The 12,220-nt window shown below is 39.6% G+C and overlaps 1 protein-coding gene across 3 annotated transcripts in view; it reads right to left on the bottom strand.

The window, feature by feature from the left end:
• kcnab2b (potassium voltage-gated channel subfamily A regulatory beta subunit 2b) overlaps positions 1-12,220 on the bottom strand; it is a 76,493-nt gene that overhangs the window by 6,160 nt on the left and 58,113 nt on the right. For 2 of the 3 annotated variants that reach the window (XM_072696123.1, XM_072696120.1), the window contains 8 exons: positions 11,820-11,864; positions 10,656-10,700; positions 6,742-6,785; positions 6,493-6,579; positions 2,754-2,839; positions 1,434-1,554; positions 1,028-1,122; positions 427-547 (listed from right to left, as the gene is read on the bottom strand). In XM_072696123.1, coding sequence (XP_072552224.1) covers positions 427-547; positions 1,028-1,122; positions 1,434-1,554; positions 2,754-2,839; positions 6,493-6,579; positions 6,742-6,785; positions 10,656-10,700; positions 11,820-11,864 — 644 coding nt within the window. The remainder of the gene's footprint in view (positions 1-426; positions 548-1,027; positions 1,123-1,433; positions 1,555-2,753; positions 2,840-6,492; positions 6,580-6,741; positions 6,786-10,655; positions 10,701-11,819; positions 11,865-12,220) is intronic. The other variant, XM_072696121.1, reaches the window with a different exon arrangement.

The raw sequence follows: 12,220 nt of genomic DNA, 5'->3' as shown, positions 1-12,220 counted from the left end.
CATCTGGTAAGACTCGAAAATAATTACAAACAATAATTACAATGTTTTGGTCGCAGTGCTAAAAGCAAAGCTATGTGATACAATGTGATGCAAATTCTATGCTATGCTATGTGGCTTCTATGTGAGCTGTCACAGTCCTATAAAACCAGCCAGAAAAGTAAATAGGTTTGGCCAACAAAATGTCCTAACCAAAGTCCAATACTTACTACATACACATTAAAGAACATTACTGACAGGCTTTGTCACATGCCAGCAGTTCTCCATAACAAGGCTAACACCAACACAAGACCATGGCCAACACCAGACAGACAACAAGAAGTAGACCACACACAGACGGGACATAGAGACGGCCTGCCCTGAGCTCCAGGCAGGCAGACAGACAGACAGACAGAAAGAGAGAGAGCAGCAGAGCCGGGGAAGCATTACCGATGGCCAGCTGGGGCAGTGTGCAGCCCAGCCGCTCCGCGATGGCCTGCAGCTCTTTCAGCTTCGCCTGCTGACGTCGGCCTTCCTCACTCAGGATCTTGTCCTTCAACCACTGGTAGCCCTGTTCCAAACACACAGCATATCTGCTCAGAGAGGCCTGTCTGAGCGCAGAGAACACTACGGGACTGCACCACAGGAAGTGAAAGCCAAGCTATAATGCTAAAAGTGAAAGAGTTAGGCCTAGCATGCCATCCACATTTGAAGTGCAGTAGAGAAAATTTTACCTGCTAATTACCTGGAAGGAGATTCAGCAATTCTACTGCCTATACTACCTTGTGCACAGAAATATACAAGAAAAGAAAGAAGGGCAACAAAGGAGACAGTAATAGGTTTACGCTGAATTTAAATGTGGTTAAAAATAAGAGAAAAATAAAACTAATGGACAAAAAAAGATTGTATCAAGGCCTTGATATTCTCAGCTGACAAACACACACTCAGAGCTCTGGAACACAACAAGGAAACAGGCATTAGTAAGAGACATGCATTAAGTGAAACACAGTGGGGGAGAAAGCAGCAATCTCACACATGGTTGATTGGATACCTTCAGAGAGGCACGTGAATAAGGGGGTACTCCACTGTCATATTTCCCAGAGATGATCCCACAGGCCAGAGGGGACCACGTCATGGCACCCACGCCTGCAGACAAACATTACTAATGGACATTAGCTTTTAAACTGAGCTAGAAACAAATACACACAAGACAATACAAAGACAATGCAATTCCACTCTCCAGTCTCCACTGAAAGACAGTCTCCTGTGCCAGACCAGAAAACTGCCTAATTTAGCAGAAAGGCAGCCTGCCTACCTCTGTGGTCAGAAAGTTAGAGCAGCGTTTGTTTAATGTGGTAAATGAGCTGTCCTTTACTTTTTTGAAGGTCTAGTTGACTAGTAAGAATTTGTCATTGTGCAGCCCTTAAACACACACACACACACACACACACACACACCTATCTTGTGGAAAAGCCCGGGCAGCTGCACTTCCACTTTCTCCCTCTGGAACATGTGGTACTCTGCCTGCTCACAGATGGGGGGGATCAGGTTAAACTGCCGGGCCACTGAGTATGCCTCCTGAGGAACACAGACACACACAAACAAGAGACAGAGCACTGTTTTTTTAATTGCGGCATCTCAGGTAATGTCCTGCGAGGACAGAAGTTTACATACACTCAAGATGGACATGAATGCCAAAACAATATCAGGCTTTCAGTGTTTTTTATTAGATGGGGATTAGATTAGATTAGGATTAGATCATTAATTCAGTTGTGTTGAAAGTTTCAAAATATCTTTTAACCTCTCAAAGCTTCTTAACATCCTGTCCGTGATCATGATTGACTATAGCTAGCATCTGTGCCTACATAAACAGGGTTTGTATAACAGCACTTATTGGATTGCCCAACATGGCACACTCATGGCAAATCTGAGAAGGATGATCATAGATTTATACTATATAAGTCAGGAATGTCTCTTGGATCCATTTCTAAACAACTGCATATTCCAAGATCAAATTATTGGAAGGTAAAGCCACTGGTCTCAAAGATGACCCAAACTGTCACTCTTAGCTGAGAGGAAATTAGTTTGAATGGTCAGGAACAGCCAAAGAACATCAACTGGAAGAAGAGTCAGTTGAGTTTTACACCACTTTGGACTGAAAGCATCTTGGCTACCATTTTAGAAAAAAAAACCCTGAAACCCCTCCAAAATCACCTTCAACCTTCAACCTTTGCAGTTTGCAGCAGACCACATGGACAAGCCTTTTTTGTTTTAAAGTCAGATTAGGTACATATGGAGAAGCAGAGGTGAGGCATTCAACCACAAGAACACTGTGCCAGCTGTTAGACATGATGATTGTATGAAGAATGAAGAAGGTAGACAACATAAGACTCCTTCAGCTTAAACTAAAGCATTAGCTAGACAGCTGAAACTTGGGTGTTCCAACTGAACAATGATCTCGAAACACTCAACAAAGATGTTTCACATTCCTAACACAATTCTTATTAACCCTTTTGTTTCTTGTTTTACTGTATTCTTTAATCAAAATAATAACCAAGCTTTACCAGCAACTACATCACAGTGCAGTGAATGAATAATGTAATACATGAGTTGCCATTTATGTAGATGTATTGCTCCGTGACTTCTAGAAATACCCAGAAACCAGTACAAAACTGTGAGTTACTCCTAAAACATGAACTTCATGACAGTGAGCAATTCAGAGTACATGGTAAGTCTGACGTATGATTAAAAACGTTCCCATAACTTCTTAAACTCACCATGATTTCCATGGGGCTCCAGCGAGATGTCCCCCAGTACATGGCCATGCCTTGGTTAATCACATGAGTCATGGCTCGCACCGTCTCTGCCAAGATCACAATACACACAATCAGGGCCATACATAACACACATTATATCCATAGGAAGAAGGCACCAAGGCGAATTCTGCTGGGAAGGAGAGAGGCAGAGCATGATCAAGCAGAGGCTGAGGGGACAGAAGACATTTCTACCAAACTAAAAAGAATAGAGAGAAAACTAAACATCCAAACCGCATAAATTAAACGTAAAAGTAAGGGAAATGCAGTAGCATTCTGAAAATAGTCCTCGGGACAAAAGGTCATTTAATGTTTTGTATTTACACAATCCGACAAATCGTTGAAGTTAGCCTGGGGAGGCTACTTGCTCTACACATAGTGAAGAGGTCAGAGTGTGTTTCAGCAAGATGAAAATAATTCAATGTTATACTTCACACAACATGACAACTCCAAAACGCTGCATTTCATTGACATTTACCAGAAAGTGGCTTTTCTGTGGTGACATGGCTGAACATACATCAAGTCCATGTTCTCACCTCCTGTTTTAAAAGGTGCTGACTGCCTTTAGAAGCAAATACACACTGTGTAATAGAGTACATCTATTTAGTCATATGGCATAAATGTTTTTCACAAAGGCAGTAAAGGCAGTATGAGAGGCGCATATATAGATCATTCTCAATAGTTCAAAATGATGTTTTGGCAGTTGATTTCTAGCCTGATCCCAGTGAAATAAGTATTTTCACCCACTGACATTACTTATAATTTAAATGATTAAATGATTTTATTAGGGATTCAATGATTAACACCTTAGCTTGTGGTTAGAATGTTAATTTGGGGCTGATATTAGACTGTATCTAGATTGTTACAATGACTGCACTTTATAGCACAACTTTTGTTTAAAATATTCTACTTTTATTATGTTAAACTCCAAAACTGATTCATGTAAGACATATTTCAACTACCAAACGTAGAAGGGTAACATAGAATTTGGAATTGGTTCAGTGAACACTGAATTCATCAGTAAAAATCATCTAGGCCTACAACGGTTGACCTAGCCTGCTGTAGTCTCGGTAGTGTTCAGTACTGACAAAATTAGTGCTGCACAAAAAAAAAGATCTTTTAATGTTCACTCACTCATGCAAGGGGTAAAGAGCATATTCAGTAAATGCTAAGGAATGTAAATGAACACGCATGCATGAAAGGATGCAGACCTTAGCATCACCACCACTGTCATTGATAATCTTGCAAACATTTTGAAGTGTGTTAACCGAAACACACCTAACAAACGGTAGAAGATGCACATGGGGATGCACATGGGATAGGAGACCTAACAACATGTCAGCAGTGTGTGTGGATTGCTCTTTTATAGATGGTTTAGATATTCATATGGAAAGCTATCAACTATGCATATTTGCAGGCAAATATCAGGAAAATGGGTGAAAGTGTAAATATTTAACTGGAAAAAATGAAATGCATGGAAGAAAAATGAAGAATCAGTAAGATACAATGACCTTCTCTCAATGCACTTTGCAAGATTTATAGGAATTGATCATTCTAAGGTAGACTGGCTTCTGGAACGAAATCAGCATTTTATAGACATGGTCAGGTTTCTCACACCAGGAAAAACAGGGCAAAAAGGGCACAATTCATTGCCATAAAATGCTTGAGAAGACAAGAGGTCAAAACTCTCACTGAGGGTACTGTGTACCTTCTATGATGAATGTTCTTGATTTTGATGTGTTAAATGGATCTCCTGGTGACAAAAAAACAAAGGATTGTGAAAGAATTTGATAAACTAAAGAATGAAATGAACTTCTGAGGAAAAGCAGCAGTCCTGGAACAGGACAGGCCCTGTTCATTGTGCTCATCAGCATCAGCCTCTGCCAATGACTATCTACCTGTGTCTTACACAGCCATACACAAATTAGGGTTCAACAGTGTGAGCAAAACACTCATGTTTGTAGGCAGAATTGTGATTTAGGCATCAGTGTACAAGTACAGATTTTGACCTGTGTAACCCACCACCTCATTCTGTGTGAATCAAAACCAATGGATTCATTTCAGCGATGCCACCGGAAAAATCCAGTTCTACTACTTTGACAGGACATAAAGAGGAAATCTCCATGCTAACTTCAAAAAGTAGACTTAGCTCACTAATAAGAACCAACTCTTTTAGCTCCCAAATTACATTTAATTCTTAATGTATGTATTATTAATTAAGTATTTTTATTTATTATTATTGTATCAATCAAACTCATTAATAACACCAAAGATCCTTATGTATGTAAAAAAATTATGCATGACATGCATTCATTTCCAGGTCTCCCCATATAAATATACATAATGTAGCTAACTAACTGAGGGCAGATATATTATTGTATTTCTCTCAGTAACTCAATGCTCTGATATAATACATAACTATATTAACTAAGAAGGGACCAATTTCTCAAAAGCATCTTCATGTTAAAATCATCTTAACTGGTAGAAAGGGTGTAAGGTGTGAAGCTCCCTCTACCATTTAAAATCCCACAAATTAGCAGAACTCTGACCAAACTAAGGGCCTATGTAGCTAGCAATTAGGAAAGGTTTTTACATACTTAGAGAAAAAAATACACTGTATGTAATAGGCTTTATATTTGTGAGAGAGTGCATGTAAGACCTGTAGATGGTTACCAGGCTGTAACTGGCTATTTATTAGAATGTTTTAATTTTTGTTCACATTAAATGGAAAACTTGAGACAGGCCTCTTTTGTGTCATTCTGTGGCTTTATTTTGTTTAGTTATTTTGTGTAAATAAAACTTTTTAAAGAGGGGAGGGGGTTATGGTGAAATGAAAGCAATTGCATACCTATGCATATAAAATAATTAATCAATATAAAAGGATTAGTCTGAAAACTTTGGACCCCCTTAAAATGGTCAATACTAGAATCACTACTGCTGATTAAAAAATATTTTTTATATATGAGATTTTTCTGTGTGTTTCTGTCTGTTTCAAATCAGACCGAGCAAGGAGCACCAACACAAAGCAAAAAGCTTACCGTAGAACCCCGTACAGCATGGCATCATCATTAAACAGACATTAGAAATGCAGTTCCCATACAACATTACTCAGTACTACATTACAATCATTCAGTCAGTTTAGATAATCTCATATGAAAACGAGTGTCAGGTAAAAAATGTTACTAATCACAATGAATACGTAAATAGTTTACTGCAGAAGCCATGCCATAGCACAAAAAAAAACTGAAAAAACTGTAGAATCTAATTAACATGCCAAAGGCTGGAGCCCAGCAGATCATTATGTAACCTAATTCTGTCCATAGACACTTTTTCACTGTGACTAACAGCAAAAGGACATGGAAAATGCAGCTTATGCTACCAATACTTTGCTAATCATCCGAAATCATGCTGTTTTCTTTGGCTTCTTTATCAGTCCTAGACAAGCCTGTCTAAAAGACTTTTATAGAACATGATACATTTATTTAATCAATATCACAATTACATATGAATTTGCAGAATCCTAAGATGAATTATGGCATTTTCAGACTTGGGAGGAGCAGGTGGTGGGTTTGTCTAACCTTGGATCAGTATCTTGGTTTGTGATAAGCCAGAGCAAGCCGTTCCAGCAATGACAGAGGTAGCATTCCTAGCATAAGCACAGTATTAGCTGAGCAGAACTGGACAGTAATCCCAGCATGCCTACCTTCCATTGGTGTGTTGGGGTCCGGCCTGTTAGCGAACACTACATCAACATACTCCAACTGCAGTCTCTCCAAAGATGCCCTCAGACCTACAAGTCAAGCAAGCACACAATCTGAGTCCCACTATATTCTGCATTCTGAAATATCAGACTTTGGTACCAAATACAACTCAAGTCTAACTGCTGCTTTACTGACTAAAAATCTGACCATGCATCGTTAATACAAAAATTCTGATTGTTTTTATGACTTACCTTCTATTATATGTTTTCTAGACAAGCCTCTTTCTGTTTCTGCTCTGAAAAACATATGACAGATACACACACACACACACACACACACACATTGACGACAGTGAAGACAGCCTTGCTAAAATTTGTTTAAAAAGTTCAAATGCATGCTCACTTATCCAGAACCCTGGCTAATTTATCCAGACAGCACTAAATACGGGAGAACTCTGAAGGTTAAACTGACTCTGACCCTGAGTACTTAATCAATTATCCTCTGATACTGATAGACTGCTTCTATGCATCCCCACAATACCCTGAATTGTGTGAAAAGCACATTAACAACAAAATTATGCTGATGGAAGTTCAAAATGCTGTGCTTAAATGACACACAACATAAAAATGTTGCTAAGAGCAGGTGCTCCACTCCTTATTCTAAAGGCCTACAGCAATACAGAATTCAGTGTTTTCTCTGCTGTCACACACTTGACTCAACACATCACCTAATTACCAAACCCTTCCAGAGCTGAATTATGTCTGCTAGAGCAGGGAGAACACGCCACTCTGCACATATCTGTCAGGCTTCTCCTCTTGTAAGGTTACAGTTGAGTCTGAGATGTTCTCCTACAACATGTTTGTTAAGCTTTTAGAAATTCTACTGGTTTGTTTGTCATGCCATGTTCACAGGTATACCAGTTGGATGCCTCAACTGAGTAGAGTTAATTCTGCATAAAGAGATAGACTTCATTAGAGATAGACTCATTCCCTCTGAAAAGACTTGAAGTGATATGAAATCTGAGTAAATCTGAGTACTATGCAGTAATATTCATTTGTTTATTACTGTGTATTACATGCCTTTGCTGTTATTTGTTTTGCAATCCAGTGTCGCCCAGAGGAGGATAGGTTCCCATTTTTGAGTCTTGGTTCCTCTTAAGGTTTCTTCTTTTCGCTATGAGGGATGAGAGTTTTTTCTTTTCTCTGTAAAGCTGCTTTTTCAAAACATCTGTTGTTAAAAGTACTAGTAAATAAACCTGAACTGGAACTATTGTATTACCACAGATCTACTAGAGTACTTAGGATTCATTTGGATTTTAATGTTTCTCTGATTATTGATGTTTTATTGTATATTGTACTTGTTAGTTATAGAAATATAACAGTATATATGTAAATCAAACATACCTATCCTTATTCAAGTAAAATCAAGTAAAGAAAAGATGTGTCCCTTTTGAGCCAATTGTGTAGCTTAATTAATTTTTATTAATTAAACTAATTTTATTTATTTCTGGCCTACAAAGCCCGGAAAGGATCAGCCCCTCCGTACTTGACGGCAATGGTCAAAAGCCGATCCGCCCCAAGAGCCCTTCCAGCTTCAAATACGGCTCGACTTGACCCGCCATCCCTCAAAATCCATGGAAGACAAGCGTCCAGGCTTTTTTCTGTCCTGCACCAAAGTGGTGGAACGAGCTTCCCCTGGGTGTCTTCAAATGCAGACTGAAGACCCACCTCTTCCAAGAATACTTGGGCGAATAGCAGAGTGGTCACCTTACTGACTTGTGTTTAGTAATGTCTAAACTTAAGAGGAATCTTTAAATTATTAGTCTATTCAAACTAGCTAAGGTTTTTCTTGGGTAAATAGCAAAGCACTTTTGTAAATTGCTCTGGATAAGAGCTTCAGCTAAATGCCTTAAATGTAAAATGTAAATGTATTAGAACAAATACTTAAATTTTACATTTCAAATGACAGAGAACACTTTCCAATAAATGAACTTGTGGAAACACATCCAAAAATCTCTAAAGCCGGTGCATTCCCAACAAAGTTGTTTACTAGTTATTGGACATTAGTTGTTCTAGTTATTCTAGCGCTAATAATGGCAAAAAAACTCATCATATAGCATCAATATTTTATGCGTGTGTATTCTGCTTACTGTTGTACTTAGTTCAGTCATTCTCTAAGCAGTCTAAGAAGACTTAACTGTTTAATGGGGACCCTACTTGGACACTTACGTGAGTCGGCCTGTAGTCATTCTCAATCTAGGGGCAGCCCTTTCAGGATCAGCCCATGGCACATACAAATATGAAATGTCAATATCAATATTCTAGGTCATATTACTGCTGCCACCTTTAGCATCATAACCACAGTATGTCCACAACCTGAAGCCCTCCTAACACATGCAGTGATGGGGATTTTTTTTTTCTAAATTGGCTCAACAAAGGTGAGATGGCAAATCATCAAAGTTTGCAGGCAGCCTCTCATCAGTGTTGGCTAAGGACCTTTAATTTAGCTTGAGTGAAAGAGCAAAGCTCAGAGGGGGGGTCGGCCTGCAGCACACTCAGGAAACAATTAGTGCTGTGTTGCTGCCTACCTGCAGAGCCACTGTACAGGGAGTCAACAAAAAGTCCTTAACCTCAATCAGTCATATTCTCAATCATATACTCACTCAGTTGCTCATATATAATCTGTCTGTCAAAAGTTTTGGGACGCTTTTCTCTAATTTAAAGTTTTCTTATATTGAACTTCTACTTTCTTTATGTATAAAAAACATCTTAAAGATCCTTTGGCATGAAGGTGGTTTAAACAGCTGAAAGATTTGAGTGCTGATGAGTGTTAACATCAGTAGTAAACACAATGTCAGAAGCTAATCAAACATAAAACACTGTATTTCAGCTATTCTTGATGCACAGTTAATCTGTCTTTTAGAAATGTTTGTGCACCCTGTGCAGAAAAGTTTGATTGTAGTCTTCCAGTTCTTGTAGTTGGAATTTGTTCTTACTCTCTTCTGCAGAAGAGATGGAAATAATATTGGGTCTGACATGCACAGCTTGGTTAAGGTCTACCCACAAAGTCCCAATGATTTTTAGATCAGAGGACTGGAAGGCTATTCCAGTGAGGGTTTTAGTTTATGGTAGTCTATGAAGTTTTTGAGATCATTCTCCTTCACCCTCAGCCCTTTAACAGATGGTTTGCCATTTGGATCCAGCATTTGCTGGTATTTTTTAGAATGCATTCTTACCTCCCCCATGCAATATTTCCAAGGACACTAGGGGCAACCGAACCATAAGGCATGATCGATTCACCTCCAAGCTTCAGAGTTGGTAAGGTGTTCTTAGTTCCTTTTTTATCCAGATATACCTTTGCTGATTCCTAAGCACTTGTTTCCTAAAACATATTTGGCTTGTCTAGAAGATCAAGCAGCAAAAATCAACCTCAACATATGGTGACAAGGTTGCAGGTAAGGTTTCCTTCTTATGCCTCCCCCATGAGGACTATGTTTGTGCAGGTAACCTCATCTTGTCCTCCCACTTCTTAATAATAGTCTGCACTATGGAAACATGTGCTTACTCCCAGCTCTTTAGATAGCTCTTTAGAGGAGCCCATGTTTGATGAGTGTTAATGCCAGGTTCAAAGAGTCATAGATAGATACAGTCAGTAATTGAAGGCAATGTGTTCCAAGCGGGAAAAAGGGCTAAGCATACTGAGTCACTTTGACCAAGGACCAACCTGTGATGGCTAGACGACTGGGTCAGAACATCTCCAAAACATCAGGTAGGTTTTGTGGGGTGTTCCTGGTATGTGGTGGTCAGTGCCTACCAAAAGTGCTCCAAGACAGCACAACTGTTGAACTGCTGACAGGGTCATGGGCAACTAAGGCCCATTAATGTGATTCATAGAGGCCCCACCTTACAACTTACAGGACTCAAAGTACCTGCGGCTAACATCTTGGTGCCAGATACCACTGGGCACCTTCAGAGGTCTTGTGGAGTATATGTCTGTCTCGAACAGTCAGATGTATTGTTGCAGCATAAAGGGGGACCTATTCAAAATTACGCAGGTGGTACTAATGTTATGACCGATTGGTGTATGAATATCTATACACATACACACACACACACACACACACACACACACACACACACACACACACACACACAGAGAGACTCACTTTCCACCCCAGTAGATCTTGGTGGTAATAACCAAACTGGAGCGCCTGTGAAAGAGAACACAAAAAGTGCACTGAGACTGTTAGCCCTGGAGTGGCAATCACCATGATAGATGGGGCATCAAGGCAATGAACAGGTCAGGCTACAGGCAATAAGACCATAACTGATGTACTTGTGAACAGCTACATTACAACACATATAATTTTGCTGAGCTAAGTTATACTTTTGACAGGAAGAAAATGCAATTTAGGGTTTTAGGCCCTGTAACGGTGGTAAAGGATACCTTTATATACCCCTGCTTTATATACACACAAAGCTCAGTCTATCAATCTAGATAAATACTCTTATTTTGTTACCCAGCTGATCTTTGAAGGGGTATTTTGGTCAGAAAAGAACAAACGTCTCAACAAAGTAAGGCTCAAAATGACTAACATTTTTAGCTTATGCAGCCTGCATTTATACATGAGCTATGAGCTACTAGAATGGCGAACAGTGTCAGAAATCACATAAGAAAGTCTGTTTGAGAGTTCAATCCAGTGTGTAAAGCTAGTGTGCAGAATGCGAATGCGAATTTCTTTTTTCACTGCTGAACTGCACCTTTAACCTCAGTTTTCCTCACAGATACTGGACCTTACTTCTGTTTATCCAGTTCCCATTAATAAATACGTGCAATCCTTCAAAAGGGCATGTGACCCCACTTTGAGAATTTTACTCAGTCGATAACATGTGACCAAATACTGTGTGGCAGCACATGCATTCATTTAACAGCTTCTTCCAAGCTTTTCCTTTATCACTGATGACAATCTACTGCAGCTCTTTGTCTCACTGCACTCAATCCGTTGGATTCTCTTATGACGCTCTTATAACACTGTTATAAAAACAGGAATTTAAATGGAAATTGTTTATGAATAAGTGTGAGCTCTGTATGTGTTTCTCCTTGCAGACAGAAGGGAAGTCTCTGAGCTCCAGCGCAGGGACTGGGGCGACAAATCAAGACTGACGGACCAGTGAGCGCAAAATAATTTCGAAACTATGAGGTGCTGCAAAGTACAAGCATTCCCGAATGCTTCAGACTGATACGTCACACTTAAAGACAGCAGGAACAGTGTGGCAAAAAACAGAGAATGCCATGTTTGGAAGAATAAAGGGGGAGTAAAAGGTTATACCTCCAGCCTTTCTTCTTTATGATACTGCCAAGCACAATTTCAGCCCTGCAAGAAACAAGAAAGAAACCATTTTCACATCACATCATCACTGTGGCCTCCCAATATGTACCATTTCTACCATTTTATGTCATGAGGGAGTCATCGGAACTAGCAGAGTCAGAGTTGTGTTTGGGGACAGCTGTGTGTGTTGGGGATTCCCTGTTTTCTTACCCAGAAAATAAAGCTAATGAAGCTGCTATTTCACAGCCTTCCAAAATGAACTCCCAGCATGAAACGCAGGGGAAAAAATGACAACTACACGCTTTCTGAGCTGTACCCGAGAGGCTATTTTGAGCCTCTCAAAAAAAAAAGAAAAGGGATGGAGGGAGAGTGTTTCTGAGTGTCTAATGACAGATGCTGCA

Source organism: Salminus brasiliensis, chromosome 14 (assembly GCF_030463535.1).
Source record: "Salminus brasiliensis chromosome 14, fSalBra1.hap2, whole genome shotgun sequence".
Lineage (NCBI taxonomy): Eukaryota > Metazoa > Chordata > Actinopteri > Characiformes > Bryconidae > Salminus > Salminus brasiliensis.
This window is presented reverse-complemented; position numbering and strand designations above follow the sequence as displayed.